General features: G+C 45.0%; 1 protein-coding gene across 2 annotated transcripts in view; it reads left to right on the top strand.

The window, feature by feature from the left end:
- CHORDC1 (cysteine and histidine rich domain containing 1) overlaps positions 1 to 22,449 on the top strand; it is a 160,060-nt gene that overhangs the window by 70,107 nt on the left and 67,504 nt on the right. For both annotated transcript variants that reach the window (XR_003856844.1, XM_029602299.1), the window contains exon 5: positions 15,156 to 15,256. Coding sequence is in view for 1 of the 2 variants with exons in the window: in XM_029602299.1 (XP_029458159.1) it covers positions 15,156 to 15,256 (101 nt within the window). In the remaining variant the exon portion in view is untranslated. The remainder of the gene's footprint in view (positions 1 to 15,155; positions 15,257 to 22,449) is intronic.

Below are 22,449 nucleotides of genomic sequence, written 5' to 3'. Positions count from 1 at the left end.
TGGAATTTTAAAGTTCAGAGCCCTTCCCTTTGGGTTTAATACAGCACCAAAGTTATGGTGATTGCAGCTTTTGCAAAGAGAAGGTATTGTTTATCTGGATGTGTGGTTGATAATGGACAAGTCATTTTAGCAGTGCCAGTCAGCCTTAGCCAGAAGGTTTCAAATCCTAGAAGGCTTGAGTTGGGTAGTAAATTTCACAAAGAGCAATTTGATTTCCTTCCTAGTTTTTGGGAGTATTTAGGAGCTTGCTTTGATACCAAGGTCAGAGTCATCTTGACAGAGGAGTGAACAGCCAACCTACTAGCTCAGGTGTTATTCCTCTCTCGGAAGTTAGGGCTTGGGATTATCTCCAGCTCCTTGATTCTATAGTGGCTACCCTCAACTTGGTTCTTTGGGTCAGAGCTCCAGATCTCTCTCTGTTTTACTGGATCCAGCAAGCTCAGGACTACGATGTTCATCTTCCCTTTCTGCTGACCATGTGGCGAGCCTGTTTTGTTGGGCAGTGCCCATAAATCTTTTGAGGGGAACGAGCACAGAATCAGATTGTGGTGACATCATGTGCAAGCTAAGTTCTAATGTTGGCGGGGGAGCTGGAGGTAGGTGGAACAGGTGTCAAAACATCCGTTGAAAAAGATTGGGGTGATCGGTACAACAAATAGTGTTTGTGAAGAATTGAGAATCAGTTGTCCAATAACTGCCATAAAATCATTATAATATACCATTAGATGACAATATAAAGGGTATAAGTTCACTTTTATGGGGTATATAGTTTTTAAGTGGATGAATGATGAATGGGTGTGATTGTGTGAAATTAGGGGGTTAGGGTTGGGATAAATGATGATTATTAGTTAGGACTTGTCCTGACTGGGTGCATTCAAAGTTGTGATTAAACATTGAATTCATCAGAATATAGATATTGTGACAATATACATGTATGTTGAGGGGTATATGTATTGATGTATATGTACTGTTGAATATGGTGTCATTAGAAATGATGTGTTTAATGTAATTTAAATGATGTATTTAATGGTTGTTTTATTAAATGTGATATAATATATGTTTATGTGACATGTAATAATAAAGGATATAAACATTTTTGAAAGGTGATATTGAAAATAAGTTTAAATTGATATTGTATATTTATGGTAATACTTTGGGAGTCCCTAAGTGTGTTGGATTGTGGACTACTTTAGTAGCCACCCATTGGACTGTCTCCATCCAATTTATATCCTTCAGAAGGTACAGACTCCAAAACTAAACATAGTGTTCCAAATAAGGTCGTCTCAGGGATTCCCTACGTGTGAGGACACCATTTTCGTAATTCTAAACTAAATTAGACTCTAGGGGCCTCTGGATGCATATAGAACTCTATACATGCCCAGTAGGGCATGCTCAAAAGTTTCTAGAAAGTTCGAAATCAAATTTCCATGCCTGTCATCTGATATCAAATACAATGAAAAATAATTGGTGAAATAAATCACAATAATATAAACCAAATTGTACCAATATTTTTTTTTCCAGTTGCCCATCTAGGAGAAAAAAAGGAACGATAGGATGGGTAGATACTCGTATTACACACTGCTTAATGCAGAAAGGAATTGCCTAATAGTTCTTAGTGTCCTTTAGCCAATCAATGTATCTCCATCCTTTTTACATTTAAACCATTTGTTTTTATTTTTTATTATAACCTTGTACTCATAACCTATTCTGTCCCATAATTCTATAAGCTTTCATATGTGTAATCCCATGTAGGGTCAAACCGCATTGACCTTTTTGTGGTGATGCAGTATGAAAATGATTTTAAAATAAAATTACTGCTAGCAACATTTTTATGGGGTGAGCAGCCTTCTTGATAATTCAGGCAATGCTTGAATATTTTGCTTTTGGACTTGGACGTAAAAGCGATCCTGAGCTTTTTGCTTAATGTCTGTGTATCCATACCCCATTCTAAGTCGGGGCCCAGCGCTGGGTGATTTCAATTCCCCTTTTTTGCCCTTTGCCTCTGCTGTCAAAACAGAGAACAATGTTGCAGTTGTGTTAAAAGCATAAAGGCTATTTGATTAAGGGTAGTAATCCCCATGCCTTCTGTTAAGAGTAGTATCGTCCTCTCTCTGCAGGTTACCTCCATGCACCCTTTTTTCCATTGTTAACTTCTAGGGATCGCATTGTTTATCCCATGCCCTTTTGAATTTGTTTACTGACTTTGCCCTCACCACCTCTTCCAGAAGGGCATTCCAGGCATCCATCACCCACTTTGTGAAGAAATATTTTCTGCTCTTGGTTCTGAGTCGTTCCGCCTCAAATTCCCATTTTGTGACCCCTAGTTCTACAGTTTCCTTTCCAACGGAAGAGGTTTGAAGTTTGAATATCATTAAAATCTTTCAGGTATCTGAATGTCTGTTTCATATCTGCCCTGCACCTCCTCTCTTTCAGGATATATATATTTTATTTATTTATTTATTTAACTTTACTATTTTCTATACCGGCTTTCACGACCCAGGGTTGCATCAAACCGGTTTACATTTAACAAGTCGTGCATTGAACAGAGAACTCTAGCAACTAAAACTGGTGCAGGAATTGTAGTTACAATAAACAAGGAAGTATACAACTGGGAGAGGAGCAAGAAGAATAAAAGAGAATGATTGATAAAAACACATTTACAAAGAATATTTACAAAATATGCAAAATTAAATCCAAGTCTGTATGGAATCGTGGACTGAAAGAAGTCATGGATGAAGTAGATGAAATAGTAATGGTATTTACATTGGGATTTTGGGATGACGGTAACATGAGATGACGAAATTATGGGATGAAGGTAGCATGGATCAGTCTGAGATCTGATTGGCTTTTTTAAAAAGCAGGTTTTTAGCCTTTTCCTAAAAGTTAGTAGGCACGGTTCCTGGTGCAGCTCGGATGGGATGGAGTTCCATAAACGTGGTCCTGCTGTTGATAGTGCTCTGTCTTCGAAGGATTTGTGTTGGAAGGTTTTGGCGTGTGGAACATGTAGTGATTCTTTGTAACATTCCCTAATTGGTCTGACAGTGGTGTGTTTTTTGAAGGGAATTTGTAATTTTAGCGGTGCGTGTTGATGGATGACTTTGTAAATGGTGGTGATGATCCTTCAGTCTCTCCTCATAAGTCTTCTGATACAGACTCTACACCATATTGGTCATCCTTCTTTGGACTGTCTCTATCCTTTTTGAGATATGGGCTCCAGAATTGAACACAGTACTCCAGATGAGGCCTCGCCAAGAACCTGTACAAGGTCATTATCCCCTCCTTTTTCCTGCTGTTTATTCCACTTTGCAGTCCAGAATTCTTCTGGCTTTATCTATCACCTTGTCACATTGCCTCACCACTTTTAGATCACCAGCTACTATCACCCCAAGGACCCTCTCTCAGTCCATGCACATGTCCATTTGTCTTTCACCCCCCATCACATACTGCTGTTTTGGATTACCGCATCCCAGATGCATGATTGCACCTATCTTGTCTTCCCCTTATTTTTCCCCGAATGGGTAATTGGAAGAATAAATATGGGTATAATTTATTTGGTTTATATAATTGTGATTTTTCACCATTTATTTTTCATGGTATCTGGATAATTTGTAGTGGTTATTTTCCATCTGATGTCACTCGTGTAAGCATTGACATCCTGTTGGCCTTTGAACACCTGTTAAGTTAAACAATTCTGTGTGAATGATTAAATATACTTAGGTTTCTTGTACAGTGATTGTGAAATAATAAAAAGAAATGAGATTTATTTCTAGCACACTACTCAGGGCAATGAGTTACAAAAGACATCCATATTTAAAAACGATAACATGTACGAGACATGATAATCCTTCATATCTAGAGTTAGAAATATTGTATAATAGTATTAGCCAGCTGCCCCAAAAGCTTGTGGCAACAAAAAGGTTTTCAAGTGCTTTTTAAACATGCTACCAGTGCTATGTATAAAAAATGAAACTGAGCAAATTCATGGAATGTAGCAATTACGTGAAGCCCCAAATCATGGGAAAACTTTCTTGTTTTTGAGTTCTGTAGCTCTGTTTTAGATATACACATCTGTAAGCAGTATTTTGATATGACCTTTATTTTTTCTCAACCAAGTTAAAATGGTCTATTTCCTAGCATGTAACCATAACTGTGCCGCGCGCACAAACTCTGTTGCCCGCACGTACAACTTGTGCGCATAACTTCTGCGCATCCGCTCACACTTAAGTGCATCCGCGTGCATAACTCCACGCATGGGCGAGTTCCTAAGCCCTACACGCACACAAATAATGGCACCGCCAGCCAAGAAAGCCAAGGGACCCTTCCTTTGCCCAGCCTGCCACTTAAGAGCCACGCAGCCTGGATTGGAATCCCTCCTGTGCCAGCAGTGTGATCAGAACCAGGGAGAACCAAACCAAGACCCTCTACAGCCAGGAGAGGGATCAGGAACCACTGATGATGGCATTCCGGACCTAAGTGTTTCCAACTCGGCATCCCCACAGGAAATTTCCTCCGGGGCAACCTCTACAGTCCATATGTGAATGTGTGTGTGTATATATATGTGTGTGTGTGTGTGTGTGTGTATATATGTGTGTGTGTATTTATTTTTATATACCTACATTTGATCTCAATCGAGATATCACACCGGTTTACATTCAGGTACTGTAGGTATTTCTCTATCCCCAGAGGGCTTACAATCTAAGTTTTTGTACCTGCAACATATATCCACACTGGCGAGCTAAGCATGCTGCACGGGTATATGTAGTCTGACGTCAGCTTTGAAATCTGTCTCTCATCCGCTATCAGGAGAGCACAATACCCATTTTTCCTGAGTCCATCTGTCTACACTAAGGAAAACGAAATTATCAGGTAAATAATTTCTCCAATGGATGTAAGCAGAAATTAATATGGTCTGACGTTACTCCTTTTTTTTTTTTTTTTTTTTTTTTGCTTGATTGTTTGCTAAGCTGACCAAGAAAAGGGGGTCCATATTCTGAACCTTTAACATAACTTTTTTTTTTTTTTTAATGTTCTGTGGACAAGCAGGACAGTAATCAACCACACAAGTGTGCAACATCTTTTGACAGCACCAGGGCAGAAAGGTTTTTCTACAGAGATCAAAAAACTTAGGTTTTCAGAGCATACAAAGGTATTTACCATGTAGTCACTGCTTTGCAAGTCTCCACATTCTTTTTTTTCCATGTATGCAAGCTGATTTATTTTGCCCTCTTCAGCCACTCATCAAATTGTTTGCTTGAGTTTAGCCTATTTTTCCATTGCCAAAGTATTTCGGTTATTCATTTTTTCTTATTACAAATCTCCCCCCAAAAAGTGTAAATTTTCTATTAGTGTTACGTTCCTTCTCAAAATTGTTCAACCTTGCCTCAGCTAGGTTTTAAAAGATGCCCCACTGCTCCTACAAGATGACTATATCATCAACATAACCACTATGTTTGCTGTTCTGCCTACCTGTACTGCCTATGCTGAAATATATCCCAGCACAGAGATTCTACTGGGATTCCCTCTGCCACACAGCAGTATCCTTTCATAAGGAAAATGTGGCTTGACTTCATCAAAAATTATTTTACTAATATACCAGATTCTTTACCACCTCCATCCTACTTACAACAAATGTCTCCCAGTTTGGAGTTTTTGGCCTTAATATCTGAAATCAATTTACTATTCCACCCTACCAGTCCAGAGCAGAGCAGAATTGATAGGACAGCCTCAGAAGACCCACTATAGTATTTATTTATTTTTATTTATTTAAGGCTTTTCTATACCGGCATTCATGATACAATCATATCATGCCGGTTTACAAATAACAGGGGTGTGAAAACTTTGTTCTTTTAACCAGTGCAGAAGAAGCAAAAAAGTTACAATATAACAAGGTCGTTGAAACTGGGGAATGAAGGAGATAAGAGTAGAGAGGAATGAATATAAACTTTACAGAGGTAGATTATTTACATTGTGCAGTAATGTCTCTTTGTGGTTAATATTTACATTGTCTCGTTAGGTCACTCAAAGGGTGGAAGAAACTGTATGGCTTGTTTGCTGTAAGATCTCTTCTTGGATATTAGACTCGGGGAAAGGCTTGTTAAATAGCCAAGTCTTAAGCCTTTTTCTGAAAGTTAGCAGGCAAGGTTTAAGTCTGAGTTAGGTGGTAAGGAATTCCAAAGAGCAGGGCCCGCTGTAGAGAAGGCCCAGTCTCTGAGTGTAATATGGTGTGTCGCTTTAATTGGGGGAACAGTCAGTGATCCTTTGTATGCTTCTCTGATGGGTCTGGATGATGAATGAAGTCTGAGGGGGATTTGGAGGTTGAGGGGGGCTAGGGAGTGGATGGATTTATGGATGATAGTGAAGGACTTGTGTAGGATTCTGTATTGTATTGGCAGCCAGTGTAGATTTATTAGAATGGGAGAGATGTGGGAGAGATGTAGATTTATTAGAATGGGAGAGAGTATTATCTGACACATTGGAGCAATCACAATCGTATGCTACTGTCATACTAGTTTGATGCAAGAGTCCACATCTTTGATTGAACCCTTTTCCACAGCCTCCCAGAAGTACATCTCCACTAGTGTTGTATCCTGCTGTTGTCCCAAAAATGACAAAAATATATTTTACAGGAGGAATCAGAATGGAGAGAAGATATTTGGTGTACTAAAATATATCCAGTAGTAGCTGTTCAGTTCAGATTATTATAGAAACTCCAGACAAGAATGTGGTAAACAGCCTTGTCTACATTACCAGTAGCAAGGAAGTTAGATTTCATATACAAAGTTCAATCCTGACCTGGTCATCAAAAGATACAACTCACTCATGAGCCTGTAGTAGTGGAATCAGCTTTGAAAAAAGCAAAGTATTTCAAAACATTCTAGAATCTCTCTAAAAAAAAAAGATGCCCAGCTATTGGACACCATGGTAAAGATTTTCCTATTGGCTATGGTAACATCTAAAATAATTGCCCATCAGCATATGGGGAGCTATCACATAGTTATGCATGTATATATTCCTTGCAAAAGCTACAAGACGTGACCTGGCAGTTTGCCAGGGCTGGCGTAAAGGTGTGCCGTGCTAAAGGGCACATGGAAAAAAAAAAAGAAAAATCCTGTTTTCTGTGATTCCTCCTAATAGTATCGTTGTGATACTAAGTAGCAGGAACCAAATAAATATGGTATGGTAAAAAAAATTTAAATTTCTGGACGCCCAACACTCACACAAGATACACGGTCCAGGCCATGTATCTTGTAGGTGTATATGCCGGTAATGGGAAAAAACAGATGCTCGTAGTTTGAGCATCCGTTTTCCCAGCCCGCTTGACAGCTACCTCTTCTATGCCCGATGCCAAGGAGGTGCTAGGGACGCACACTTGTCCCTAGTGCCTCCTCTTTAGCGTGACCCCTCATTTAAATATAGGATCGCGCGTCCAGGAGAAATGTCTGGGCATGCATTAAGAAAACGAGTGCTCAACACTGAGTCCCTGTTTTCTGCGCACAATTGGATCGGCCCCTAAGTGAGCTCACCTGCAACAATAGATGAGCAGGCCACCACATGATAGGGATAGAACACAGCCAAAACCTCTCCAACAAATATAATCAAAATCTAATCTTAGCTTTTGACTAAAATATCTAATCCTAGCTTTTGACTAAAGATCTAAACAGCCTTTCGGTGTAGAAGGCTTTAACACTTCAGCCTACTATGGTCTGTGATACAAACCATTGGATTTTAAAGAATTCAGTAGGGATATTGCTTTAATTTATTTTATTTAAGGTTTTTCTATACCGAATTTCTTGATGCAGATCAAATCAACTCTGTTTACATCGAACAAAAGTTTTAACAATAACGTAGCCAATAAACTTCTCCTCCAAAGAATCACTTCATAAATGTAGAACAGCTCCAACTCCAACAAGACCTGTCAGCCTTCCCAACTGCCAGTGTAGTGGAACCTGTCCTGGTACTACATAAGATTTTACTCCAAATACTAGTTGCATAGAAAACAGGTGGCCTCCTTCCTATCTAGGACCTGAGATACAATGCTGAGTTTGTGAACTCTCTAGGATGGTCTGTATTTTAGCACAGGTTATACTCAAAACATGATTATAATCCCAATATAAAACCTGCTAAGAGAGGAAGATAATCCCATTGAATAAATAACTGACAAAAAGATTAAACAATAAGTATTCTTGTGTGAAAAATATACAGAGCCTTCATTCAGTAACTGGTGATACCAACTTCAGCAGCAGTAACTTCAACTAAATGTTTCCTGTAATTGATTAGTCTCTCAAATCATCTTGAGGATTTTTGGTCTATTCTTCATACCAAATTTTCAGCTTTGACATTTGGGGGGACCTTCCTTGCATAAACATCTCTCTTCAAGTCTTGCCACATTTCAGTAGGGTTTAGGTCAGTACTTTAATATGGTCAATCCAAAACATGAAATATTTTTAGCCATTCTGTTGTAGTTTTACTTGAATGTTTAGGATCCTTGTTATGCTACATGCCCTGCTTTCAGTTCAGCTTCAGTGCATGGACAGATGACCTGACATCGTCCTTTAGAATTTATGGATATAAAGCAGAATTCATGGTTTCATCAATGGCAAGCTGTCAGAGTCCTGATGCAGCTCCAAACCATAACTCTACCACCATGCTTGACAGTTGGGATGAGGTTCTTACTTTGGAAGGCAGTGTTTGGTTTTTGCCAAACAAAACCTTTGTTGCTGTGACCAAAAGGTTTAATTTTTTATATATCAGTCCATAGGATAGAAGTCTTATGGGTCACCAAGAAGCTATGTGGAGAGTATGAAGTGGGCAGCAGTGCTCCTTTTTAGAGAGCAGTGGTTTCTTCTTGGCTGTCCTCTCACAAACATCATTCCCATTCAGTTTTATTCCTGATGGTTGACACACAAAATTTCATATCAGCCATGGCATGAGGCTTGCATATCTTTACATGTTAGTTTGGGTTTCTTTGTAACTTTCTGGTTAACTTTTCCAGTTTGCAGTTGTGTACTTGGCTGGATAACTGCTCCTGGGTAGAGTCTCTGTCGTCTTCATCCTTATTCATTTGCACACTATCTGACAGTAGATGGATAGATCCCTAAATGTTTAGAAATTCTCAAAACACCATCCAGACAGATGATTATCAGCTACTTTTTTGTAGGTCCTTAAAATTTCTTTTTGACTGTGGTATGAGTTCCCACTAACTTTTATGGTGAAGATCAAACTCAAAACTGTTTGGACGTTTATATAGGATAGGATGCATAAATTGACATGTAGATTTACTCTGTAGGGTCGTTTATTACCCAGTTATTTAAGCAATTAATTCTTGTTAGCCAATTAATTGTGCTAAGGAAATTAGGGGATTACTTACTATTTCACACACACTTATTGTGAATTAATCGTATTGTTTTCTACTTTGTACATTGTGTGTCAAATACAAATTAATTTTTCTCACAGGACAAGCAGGATGGTAGTCTTCACATATGTGTGACATCACAGGATGGAGCCCAATCACGGAACAGTTTTGTCAAAGTTCCCAGAACTTTGACTGGCCCCTACTGGGCATGCCCAGCATGGCACTAACCCTGCAGCCAGCAGGGGTCCCCCTTCAGTCTTCTTTTTTCCGCGCAGCAGTAGCCTCGCGGTTAAAGAGCTCTGCAGAGATTCCTGACAGGAATTTTCCTCACAGAATTGCTAAAAGTTAATTTGCCCCACCGGGGTCCCTCCTTCAACTTTTTCAAGCCACGGCACTCCAGTAAGTTTTTTACCCGGTCTCTGTCGATTACAGTCGAGTTTGGCCCTCGCGGCCTACTGGCCGACCGTACTGCGGCTCAATTTTTGCAATGGCGTCGGGGTTCTGTCGGTGCCCGGACTGTAATCGCACCGTGTCCATCACAGACCCCATAAAGACTGTGTAATGTGTCTTGGACGAGAGCACGATGTCTTGACCTGCACCAAATGTGCCCTAAAAACATCAAAAGGTCGCAAGGCCAGAATGGAGAAGATGGAACTTCTCTTCCATGCTCAAACCCCGACTCCGTCCATTGCATGGACGTTGTCTGAACCGGCTCCGTCAACTTCGCTCCAGCATCGACCACCAGCTGACCGTCTGGTATCGATGACATCTCGGCCTTCGACACCCTCTACTCCCCCTCAGGACTGAGGGGATCGTAGAGACAAACATCGCCATCGAAAGTCTCGGACCATCTAGGGAGCGAAATCATCAACCTCGCTATCGTCCAAGCCGCCGTCGAAGAAACCCCGTCCAGAAAAGGCACTGACCTTTTCGGCGACCGGGTCTCCGAGGCAACCCTCACCCGACAGGGTATCGGGAGCCGCTACTCCGCCTTTAACGGTGGTCCCTCCGGCTATGCCTCTGCCTCCTCCTTCTGTTCCGGAGCTGGGGCTGCTTGCTCCAGGTCTCCGAGAAGAACTGGACCAGTTGGTTCAACAAGGCGATGCAACGATTCCAGGTTCCTCCGGCACAGACACCGGTACCGATTGTGGAACCGCCCACCGACCCGATTCCGGCAGCGTTGGCACCGCTGCTCTCCAGGACGGAAGCGCTCATTGCCGCTTTTCCACCAATGCACCCTGGGCTGCCGATGGCTCCTGTACCCTCCCCGCTTACTCTGTCATCGGGAGGAGAAACATCGTTCCGCATCCCTCCATCGGGAGTTCTACCTCAGCCATCGATACCAATCATTGGTGCTGACATGCCAGTCGGCGCCACCGAGCCATCCATCGATGCCCTCTATGCCTGCGCCGGTGCCTTTGAAGCCTTCATCGGTGCCTCCAATTATTCCTTCGATTCCTTCAGAGCCTAGACCAGGACCCTCTGGTATCTCACCACCCCGTCCTCTAGTTCCTAGATGGGCAGGTGCTGATCCCTATGATACCTGGACTGATGATTCCTCCTCAGACACCGATGATTTGCCTTCACCACCTTCACCCACTGAAAGTAGAAAGCGTTCTCCTCCAGAGGACCTTTCCTTTATAAATTTTGTGAAGGAAATGTCTGAATTGGTTCCCTTCCAATTACAGACTGAACAGGATGATAGACATCAGATGATGGAGTTGCTACAATTCCTGGATGCTCCCAAGGAAATAACCTCCATCCCTATCCACCAGGTTCTTCTAGATCTCCTCAAGAAGAACTGGGAACATCCTGGCTCCATTGCTCCAGTCCACAGAAAAGCTGACACTACCTATTTGGTGCAGTCAGCTCCGGGTTTTCAGAAAACTCAATTGGATCACCAATCTGTGTGGTAGAATCTGCACAGAAAAGAGCAAAGAGATCAAGGCCTCACAATTCTTTTCCCCCTGGCAAGGAACAGAAGTTTCTAGATGCCATTGCTCGCTGTGTCTTCCAAGGATCAATGCTCATGTCCCGAATTGCCGCTTATCAGCTCCATATGACCCAATATAATAGTGTCATTTTTAAGCAGATACAAGATTTCACAGACTCCATGCCTCAGCAATTTCAAGATCAGCTCCAAGCCCTAGTAAACAAGGGTTTTGAGGCGGGCAAGCATGAGATCATATCATCTTACGATATCTTTGACACTGCTACTAGGGTATCTGCAGCTGCTATTTCGGCAAGGAGATTGGCCTGGCTCAAGTCTTCCGACCTTTGCCCTGAGGTACAAGACAGGTTATCCAACCTACCCTGTGTAGGAGATAATCTGTTTGGCGAACAGATTCAACGGATGGTGGCGGAACTTAAGGACCATCATGAGACCCTAAGACAGCTCTCTCTGATGCCTTCTGACTACTCTTCAAAACAGCCCTTCCGAAAGGACTCTTAAGAAGTAATTCTTACGCCCGAAGAAGTCCTACCTGCCACCAACCAGATCCTGTTCCACGAGACCTTTTCAAAAAGCCCAGTCTCGTCAGACACGGAAACAGTGGGAGGTCGACTGTGCCACTTCAACAACGTATGGCACTCAGTCACCTCAGACCAATGGGTACTGGCGGTAATTGCTCAGGGTTACCATCTGAACTTTCTTTCCGTACCACCGGACTCCCCACCTCTACTGACGTGGAGAACATCCGATCACTCCATCCTTCTGGATCAGGAGGTCTCCCTCCTTCTCCAGTCCAAGGCAATAGAACCCTACCCTACTCTCAGCACGGCCTAGGATTCTATTCCCGGTACTTTCTAATCCCCAAAAAATCGGGAGGCATTGTCCTATTCTGGACCTACGGGCCCTCAACAAGTACCTCCAGCGAGAGAAATTCAAAATGGTAACCTTAGGCTCGCTTCTTCCTCTTCTACAAAGAGGAGACTGGCTCTGCTCTCTGGACCTCCAGGATGCATACACTCATATTGCGATAACTCCATCTCATCGCAAATACCTGAGGTTTCTAGTAGGCCGCAAGCACTATCAGTACAGAGTGCTTCCATTCGGCCTAGCATCTGCGCCACAAGTCTTCACAAAATGCCTCGTAGTAGATGCAGCCTTCCTCAAGACTCAAGGTGTTCACGTCTACCCCTAGCCTAGTGGTTAGAGTAGTGGGCTATGAACCAGGAGACCAGGGTTCGAGTCCTGTCGCTCCTTGTGACCTTGGGCAAGTCACTTTACCCTCCAGTGCCTCAGGTACAAAACTTAGATTGTAAGCCCTCTGGGGGTAGAGAAAATACCTACAGTACCTGAATGTAAACCGATGTGATATCTCAGATTGAATGTCGGTATATAAAAATAAATAATAATAATCTAGACGATTGGTTAATCAGGGCTCCTAATTAGCAAGCTGCTCTGTCGTCCCTCAATCTAACCTTACACACTCTAATTTCATTAGGATTTCTCATCAACTATGACAAATCCTATTTAGTCCCATCTCAAACCTTCTCATTCATTGGGGCAGACTTGGACACCTTGCAAGCAAAGGCTTTTCTGCCTCGACTGCGAGCTCTCACTCTCATGTCTCTTGCACACCAGTTGCAGTCTCAGCACTTCGCGACTGCATGCCACTTTCTCATCCTTTTGGGACACATGGCGTCCTCAGTTCAGGTCACACCAATGGCCCGTTTCGCCTCTCATCGGTGGTGAGAGTTATTTGAGGGCCTGGAGCCACCCACCGCCCCGCGGTGTTGGGTTCGTAATGCTTTCTTATTTTATTTTTCGGCACTGCCTATAGCTTTTAAACAAGACTGAAGGGGGACCCCCTGCTGGCTGCAGGGTTAGTGCCATGCTGGGCATGCCCAGTAGGGGCCAGTCAAAGTTCTTGAAACTTTGACAAAAGTGTTCCGTGATTGGGCTCCATCCTGTGATGTCACCCATATGTGAGGACTAACATCCTGCTGTCCTGTGAGAACACCTGTTACAGGTAAGCAACATTTGCTTTATCCCAACCTTCAATCTTTGGCATTCCAGACCTTTAGGCTTTGGGTTTGACGCTTGGTTATTGAGTTAACTAGTTTTCTATGCAGTTGTTAACTGACATAAGGAATTTATAGAATAAAGAAAATGCTCTACCAGAAGATCTTCCAACTTTATTAGACAAAAAACGTTTTCTGTTTGAAATTCATGGGTCAGTCAGGACCCCTGTTTAAACCTGTCTGACTCAAGATTGGAAATTAACCTGGTCAAGGTTCATCTTATTGCTATTTAAAGCATACTATGAGAATTTAGGAATAATTCTGATCTCCTAGCAACCTATAGTTACCAGTTTCATAAAAAGCCTAACTCATATTAAACCCCTGGTTAAAAATCCTTCTCCTTGGGATCCAAACCTAGTTCTGGTTCAGTTCATGATATTACCATTCAAGCCTCTACCAACTGCAGAACTAAAATTCCTTTCTTGGAAAGTTTTACTTTTTGTAGCTGTAATTCCTGCACAGAGAATAAACAAAGTGGCAAGTTCTAGACTCATATTTGTGGTATAACTAAATTGTCCACAACAGTTTTGAAAATAAACCCTAAATTTCTACAAAAAATGGCTTCTCAAATTCACTTGAATCCATTGTAGTGTCAATATTGTTTTTGTTTTTTTTGAGCTCACACATCCATAAGGGCAAGCAGGCTGTGTGTATATGGTGGTCGGTAGAAGAGCTTTATTCTAGTTAGAGGTCCATATAAAAATTTCTCTACTGTTCATCTTTAGCTCAGACAAACATGGTTTTTCATTAAAAAAAAAAAAAAAAAAAAAAAAAAAAAAAACAAAAAAAAAAACCCCTGGATTTCTGATGGCATCTCTTGTCCTGATTAAATAAAACAATAACTTCAGAGTAAGGTGAAAGCTCATCAGGTCAGAACAGTGCCATCTTCTTTAGTGTCTTCACTTTGCTTCCAACAGTTTTGATCAAGTAGCTTTCGAGCCTATTCAGTTAATTCTTTCATTTCCCTATCTTTCTATCAACTTAAAGGTTGCATGTTTTCACTGCTGATAAAAACATAACATGTTTTCATACAGCTCTCAACTTGGGAGTCCCCACTTGTATGGCTGATTATTGTCCTGCTGTCCATGTGAAAGCGATATTGACTACCTAAAACAGGGTTTGTCGGTAATCAGGACAAATTGACCAAACAGTCCCACCCACCTCTTAGGATTACCAAGCTAATCTTCAGTTCTTTCTCCATGTCGGGCTCGCAGGGATTCCACACAAAGGAGAGCCTTTTCCATAGCGGGCTCCACCTTTTGAAATACTTTACCATTGCAGCTATGGAGTCTCTGATTCATAGATCTTAAAAAAAAACAAAAAAACCCCCAAAACCTATCTATTCAGGATTGCCTTCAAAGATTTCCTGGCAGAGTAATCCTCCTTTTTGTCAGGTCCTTCCTATGTTCCAGTAGTTAGGCAAACTGTCTATTGATAGTTGAATTATGTTTTGTGTTTAATGTTCATTATTTTATGTGATTTTTTTTCCTGTAATCTGCCCTGAGGATTGGAGGGTATGGGCTATAAATGATTTTAAAATAGACTGAGGAGACTTGGGTGCTAGCAGCTATGTGCTACACCTGTACATACTCAGAAAAAAAAATCTGTTTTCTGAGAGAGCTTTTCTGTCCTGGTGCTTACAGATGTCACTTGCTCATGTGGCTGATTTGTTCTGTTGGGTACAGAGAACCTTTGTTACAGGTAAGCAGCTTGGCTTTTTTAGCACATTCTTTTTACATTTTTATTCTCTAACTTTTTTTTTAATTCCTTCTAATAGTTCAGATGAACCAATGACACGATTACAATTAAAAGTTTCATCTTCCCTGAAGCAAGCATTAGATCAGCTGAAACTACCTGCTGAAAATGAGCAAGATAAAGGTACGGTACAAGGAAGGAAACACATTTTAATACTAGTTATTGCTTTTTTGTTTTCACTCAGAATCCCTCCTCAAACCACCACCTTATCCCCAGTCAGGAACCTATTTGAAATTTGTGGAGGACCAGGAATATGCTTCCCTGCCTCTACAGAGAACTAGGCAGTAATGACTGGATGGGGTAAAGAATTTGTTCCCTACTGGCACCACAAAACTGCTGCTACTGGTTTTTGCCTCTGCTAGGAAAGGGTGAGTTCTTGTCCATTCCCCATCGCAGCTCAGAAAAGCAAATACTGGCAGAAGAGAACCTGGACATCTTGGACTATGCAGGTTTGCCATACTCTGGCAATAGGGATTAGAGTGGGAGAGAGAGTAGTTGAGAGAGAGAATGGTTGGGTTAAGAATAAATGAGTTCATAAAACTAGATCAGTGGTGGGCAAACTATGGCCCGTGGGCCAGATCCGGCCCTTAAAGCTTTTTAATTTGGCCTGCTTATGTGGACACTCTTGAATCCTGCCAATGCTCTGACCTGCTTGCTTGATCTCATCGAAAGCCAAGATATTGCCCTTGATACTTAAGCAGGGAGGTTGGCACATTGGCGCGTTTTAATGCTGTGCTGGTGGGGTTCCTACCCCCCTCTAGTGAGGAGACGCTTAGAGATGTAGCAGTGGCGTCCGCCGGAGCACAGAGTGTCTGGGCTCAGAGGAAGAGGAGAGAGATTGGGTGATGGGTCACCACTTCAACCCAGGCCAGTAGGGTTGAAGAATGAACAAAAGTACAATTGTGTGTTTGGGAGTGTTCTTGTGTGTGTGTGTGTCTATGAAAGAGAGATTGGAAGCCTGCTCCTGGACCCAGCCTCTAGCCACGTGAACCCAGTGGTGGGACTGAGCTGCTACCACATGCAGCTGCACGGTTTTCTCCACTGGCTGCCGCTACAGCCTGCTGCATTGCCTGTGACACCTTCCCTTCCCTGCCACTTGTCATCCTCTCTAGAGTCCAGCAGCTCCATCTTTCTTCCAGCAGGTAAGAGTTGCCCTGTGGATTGCGAGAAGGAGTGACTGAGGGGATGAGTGACTGAGAGGGAAGGAGAGTGAATGACTGAAGGTGAGTGAGAAGGTAAAAGGGTGCATGAGCGTGTATGTGTATAAGAGAGAGAGGAGGAGGTTTGTGTATACCCGCCTTTCCTTCCCCCTACTAATCCAAGTCTACAATCTTAAAGAGACTGGAAATTTAAAAAATTCCAGATACTGAGAGGAGGAATTTTTTTTTTTTTTTTAAATCCTTATTAGTTTTAATTATTTGGTGTTTGATATGTCAGCTGTTTTGAAATATTTGATTTTGGGGGAAATGTTTAAAGCTTTTTTTATCATTATTAGATGGTGGTCTCTGTCATCTCTTTTGAAATATGCTTTTTATTAGTATGGTATCATCACTGTTATGACTGATTTGTATTTCTTGACTTTGTTTTAGGAGGAATGGTGATAATTCTGTGTTTTTTATTGCACTGCATATGAGTCTGGCTTTTAGTGGTTTCTAGTTATTTGTTTGACCTTACTATTTATACTTTATGGCATGCGTTGTGACTGAGGTGGTAGCTGGGAAAATGCCTTGTACCTGTTGAGTTGAAGGTTCTTCTGATTTTGGTAGAGGCTGGGGATTCATGATTGAATGGGCTCCTTGGGTGCTAAAAATAATGGTGCTTAATTAAGCCTGCTGGATACTGAAATGCCAGCAGCAAGTTGTGGAGATTTGATTGCTGTGTCGTGGACCCGTTGTGCCCTGTCCTACTACGCCCCGCCTTCTGGCTCTTGTTGCACTTGATAACTTGTAATGTGGCCTCAGCGTAATAAGGTTTGCCCACCCCTGAACTAAATGACAGCACGGAAACAAAACTAGAGGCAGAAAAGGTGATAAACAATATTTATTATAGTCACCAGTTTTGATACTTTTCCCCTTGATGTAGTGAAACATTTTTCTTGCAGTTTCTTAAGCTAAAATACTCCCTACTTATGTGAATTGGAAAGATAATTTAGACATAATGATGAGACATCTGAGTTTATACTGCAGCACTGAAGTAACCATGGTAACTATACTATTGGGGGGGGAACCTGCATGGAGCAGCAGTTACGACCCAAAACACCTGACTGGCAGACTTGATGGGCCATTTTGGTCTTTATCTGCAGTTATGTCAGCCCTTTTTAATCTTTATTTACTGTATCTTTGTTCTTTACTGGATGAAGTACAACTATTTCCTGTAAAAGAGAATTTAAATGCAACCTTAACCTTCATTTCTAAGAGTCTGAAAATCAATTACTGGATGAATCAAAGCCATCTAATGTTAAAACATTTGATAAAACAAATTGGGGTAGATTTTCAAAGGGTTACGCGCGTAAGATAGGCACGTAACCCCCGAAAACCTACCCCTGCGCGCGCCGAGCCTATTTTGCATAGGCTCAGCAGCTCACGCAAGCTCCGGGACATGCGTATGTCCCAGGGCTTTCCCAAATGGGCGGTCTGGGAGCGGTCCCGAGTGCTCCGGCACAGCGGCCTGTGGTGGGGCATGGCGCGCCGGCGTAACTTTTGAAACAAAGGGGGGGAATTTAGTTAGGGCTGGGGGGTGAGTTAGATAGGGGAAAGTGGGGGGGGGGGGGGGGGGGGGGCCGAAAGAAAAGTTCCTGTACGTACCCGGATCAGTCCAGACAGTGGGTTGAGCCTCCTTTCCAGCAGGTGGAGACAGACTAAAACTTGAAGGATGCCTTATATCAGGACAGAGCCTATCCTCTACCCCTTCAGTATTCGTCTGTCTCCAGCAGGTGCAGCATCTCCCCTTCGGTTCTCTGCTGTAGGCTAGTCAGCCTCTTCTTTCTCTTTAGGCTCAAGCAAGTACTTCTTTGATTCCCGCTTGTTTTAGAAACAAAGGAGAAAAAAAAATCTATGAAGGAAATTTTGCCGCCTTTTAGTGCTTTTACTGTTTTTGTGTGGGAGACGTCCGCCCGGCTCAGGGGGGCTTTGCCCCTTTTGCAGGAGGGGGTTCCCTGCATAGTCCTGAGTCCGTGGACACTTCCAGGGGTGGGGACCGACGCTCTCTGGGCCTCGTTCCCCCTCTGGCTGCCGAGAGGGTTTTTAACCCGCAGCAGTTGACCAGATTTTTATTTTTTTCTGGTCAGAGTAGGGCTAGAACCAGTAGCCAGAGAAGCAGAAGGCAGCAGGTTTCCCGCCTGCTCTCTCCTGCTGTGCAGGCTGTCAATAAGCTCCTTATCCTGCGGGAATGGGAGGCTCCTGAGGGTGTGCTTCGGGTGGGGCGTGCGATGGATAAGCTCTATCCCCTCCCGGAGGAGGGCTTGGAGCTGTTGTGATATCCATCGGTGGATTCTTATGTTTCTGCAGTGGCCAAGCACACCACGATTCCGGTGGAAGGTTCCACGGCCTTGAAGGATTCACAAGATCGTAAGCTGGAGGCTCACCTGAAGCGCATCTTTGACGTCCTAGCCCTTGGGGTCCGGGCGTCTTGCTGTAGGAGTCTCATGATGTGAGCAGGCCTCCAGTGGGTCCAACAGTTACTCTGCGCCCTGGAGCTTCCGCCAGGTGAGGCAGAACAAGCTGAACGTCTGGAGGCAGTCACTGCTTACGTATCGGACGCCCTCTACGATCTGGTCCATGTCCAGGCGAAGGCGATGGTTTTGGCAGTGGCGGCCTGGAGGCTCCTTTGGCTACGCCACTGGTCGGCTGATCAGTCCTCGAAGACTCGGCTGGGCACGCTGCCCTTCAAAGGTAAGATGCTCTTTGGCGAGGATCTTGAGAAGCTTATGGACTCCTTGGCTGACAACAAGGTCCATAAGCTATCAGAGGACTGCCCTAAGTCTTCCCGATCCTTCGCGGCCTCTCGCTCTCGCTTCAGGGGCCAGCGTCGCTTCGCTTCTCGGGGGCGCGGTGGTTTTGCGAGGGGGTCTTCTCGTGCGCAGTCCTGGTCGCAGTCTTTTCGTGGCAGACGGCCCTTTCGTGAGGGCCAGCCCGTGCGTGCCGCTGCTAAACCTGCCGCGCAATGAAGTTCAGCCGACCCATTCCTCGGTTCCCTACCTCGGCGGACGCCTCTCCCTGTTTTTCGAGGAATGGGTCAAGATCACGTCGGATCAGTGGGTCCTCGACATTATCAGAGATGGGTATGCTTTCGACCTCGTCAGGGAACTTCCAGATCTCTTTCTTTTCTCACCTTGCGGCCGGGCCAAGAGGGACGCGGTGGTCCAGACTCTCTCCAAGCTTCTGGATCTGGGAGCGGTGGTCCCAGTCCCGGAAAGGGAAATTGGTGCCGGCCAGTATTCTATTTACTTCACCGTGCCCAAAAAGGGATGGGTCCTTCCGCCCAATATTGGACCTCAAGAGGGTCAATCGGGCTCTCAAGATCCCCCACTTCCGCATGGAAACCCTGCGGGCAGTCACTGCGGCGGTCCGCCCCGGAGAGTTCCTTGCTTCCCTCGATCTCGCAGAAGCTTATTTTCATATTCCCAGTCACCGCGACTATCAGAAGTATCTTCGATTCCACATTCTCAACCAGGACTTCCAGTTTCGAGCTCTCCCCTTCGGCCTCGTGATCGCTCCTCGCACCTTCACGAAGGTCATGGTAGTAGTAGCGGTGGCCTTGCGCTGGGAGGGGATTCTCGTCCATCCCTATCTGGACGATTGGCTCATCAGGGCCAAGTCGGAGACTCTTGCCGGCGGGCGGTGGATCTCGTCTTGGAGCTCCTTGCCTCTCGCGGGTGGATAGTAAACTTTTCCAAGAGCAAGCTTCAGCCCTCCCAGGAGTTGGAATTTCTGGGAGCCCACTTCGACACCCGAGTAGGCAAGGTCTTCTTACCTCGGGCGCGAGCCCTCAAGCTGATCGATCAGGTCCAGACTTTGATTGCCCTACCCTCCCCGACAGCCTGGGATTATCTCCAAGTCCTGGGATCCATGGCTTCTACCATTGACCTTGTCCCCTGGGCTTTTGCTCATATGCGTCCGTAACAGAAAGCTTTGCTGTCCCGTTGGCAGCCAGTGTCAGAGCAGTTCCACGTAGTCCTTCCGTTCTTGGATTCTACTGCCGACGAATTACAGTGGTGGCTGTCTCTTCCTCATCTTCTGCAAGGGGATGCCTCTTCAAGCTCCACAGTGGATGATAGTGTCCACGGACACCAGCCTGTTGGGCTGGGGTGCGGTCTGCCTTTCTCAGTCCACCCAGGGAACATGGTCGCAGACTCAGTCGCGCTGGCACATCAATCGACTGGAAACTTTGGTGGTCCGCCTGGCGCTTCAGGAGTTCCTTCCCCTGATCCGCGTCAAGGCGGTACGAGTCCTGTCTGACAACTCCACCACAGTGGCCTACATCAATCGCCAAGAGGGCACTCGCAGTCCCCTGGTAGCCTTAGAAGCCAGCCGTCTCCTTGCTTGGGCGGAGCGTCACCTACAGTGCCTTGCGGCTTCTCACATCGCGGAAAAGACAATGTTCAAGCCGACTTCCTCAGCCGGCAGTCGCTCGATCCGGGAGAGTGGGAGCTCTCGGACGCGGCCATGGCTCTGATAGTGGACAGGTGGGGTCCTCCTCACCTCGACCTCATGGCGACTCTGCGCAATGCCAAGGCCAATCGGTTCTTCAGCCGCTGGAGGGAGCATGGCGCAGAGGGCGTGGATGCTCTGGCTCTACCTTGGCCAGCGGACGTCCTTCTGTACGTGTTTCCCCCGTGGCCACTGGTGGGGAAAGTTCTCAGGAGAATCGAGCTCCACCAGGGACCGGTGATTCTCGTCGCTCCCGAGTGGCCGCGAAGGCCGTGGTTCGCGGATCTCATCAATCTAGCGGTGGACAGGCCCCTGTGCCTCTGTCGTCTCCCTCGTCTCCTCCGGCAGGGGCCTGTATTTTTCGACCACCTGCGACACAAAGGTTATAGGGAGGAGGTCATCTCCACCCTGCTGCGAGCCCGGAAGCAGTCGACTTCTCTGGCCAATGTGCGCATCTGGAAAGTTTTTGAGTCCGCGTGTACGGAGGCAGGTGTCCCTGCGCGCTCCGCCTCGATTCCTTTGATTCTTTCTTTTCTTCAGAAGGGTCTCTCTAAGGGCCTCTCCTTCAGTTCTCTACGCGTTCAAGTCTCTGCGCTTGGCTCTCTCCTGGGTCGGGTGGACGGTCATGCCTTAGCAGCTCACCCTGACGTGATTCGTTTCCTGAGGGGCGTTAGACACCTCCACCTCCCCCCCCCCCCCCCCTCGGGCCACGTGTCCGTCATGGAGTCTCAACCTAGTCCTTCGTGCTCTCTGTGCGGCTCCCTTCGAGCCTCTTCGCCACGCTATGCTCAAGGATCTTACTCTAAAGACTGGTCTCTATTTCCTCTGCTCGCCATATTTCCGAGCTTCAGGCGCTGTCCTGTCGGGAGCCCTTCTTGCTTTTCTCGGATTCCGGGGTTTCTCTCAGGACGGTTCCTTTCTTCTTGCCTAAGGTTGTCTCCGCTTTTCATGTCAACCAGTCGGTCGAACTCCCAGCGTTCTCTCCGGAGGAGATTGCGGGTACGGCGGGTGGCGACCTTCGTCAGCTAGATGTAAAACGAGTCTTGTTTCGCTATCTCCAGGTCACCAATGATTTCCGGGTATCGGACCATCTCTTCGTCCTTTGGAGTGGTCCCAACCGCGGTAAACAGGCTTCTAAGACCACGATTGCGTGGTGGTTGAAGGAAGCCATTTCCTCGGCGTACCTTTGTCAAGGTCATCTGCTTCCTGAGGGTCTGAAGGTCCATTCTCTGCGTTCTCAGGCTACTTCGTGGGCGGAGAGTCAATCTGTCTCCCCGCAGGAGATTTGCAGGGCCGCCACTTGGACGTCTCTGCACACTTTTGCTTGGCACTACTGTCTGGATGTACACGCTCCGGTGTTTGGTTCCTTTGGGCGGCAAGTGCTTCGAGCGGGACTGTCTCGGTCCCACCCAGTTTAGGGAAGCTTTGGTACATCCCACTGTCTGGACTGATCCGGGTACGTACAGGAAAGGAAAATTAGTTCTTACCTGTTAATTTTCGTTCCTGTAGTACCACGGATCAGTCCAGACGCCCTTTCCTGTCTGTCTTCTGTCCTCTCGAAGCTTGTTTTCTTGCAGGTCTGCAGATTTCCATATATTTCTTTGTGCAAGATTACTGAGCAATTACACCGGAAGCCTGGGTCGTTTTCTTATACCAAGTTGATGCAAG

Source organism: Rhinatrema bivittatum, chromosome 5 (assembly GCF_901001135.1).
Source record: "Rhinatrema bivittatum chromosome 5, aRhiBiv1.1, whole genome shotgun sequence".
In the NCBI taxonomy this organism is placed as follows: Eukaryota; Metazoa; Chordata; class Amphibia; order Gymnophiona; family Rhinatrematidae; genus Rhinatrema; species Rhinatrema bivittatum.
Note: the sequence above shows the minus strand (reverse complement) of the source record. Positions and strands in the feature narration are given on the sequence as shown.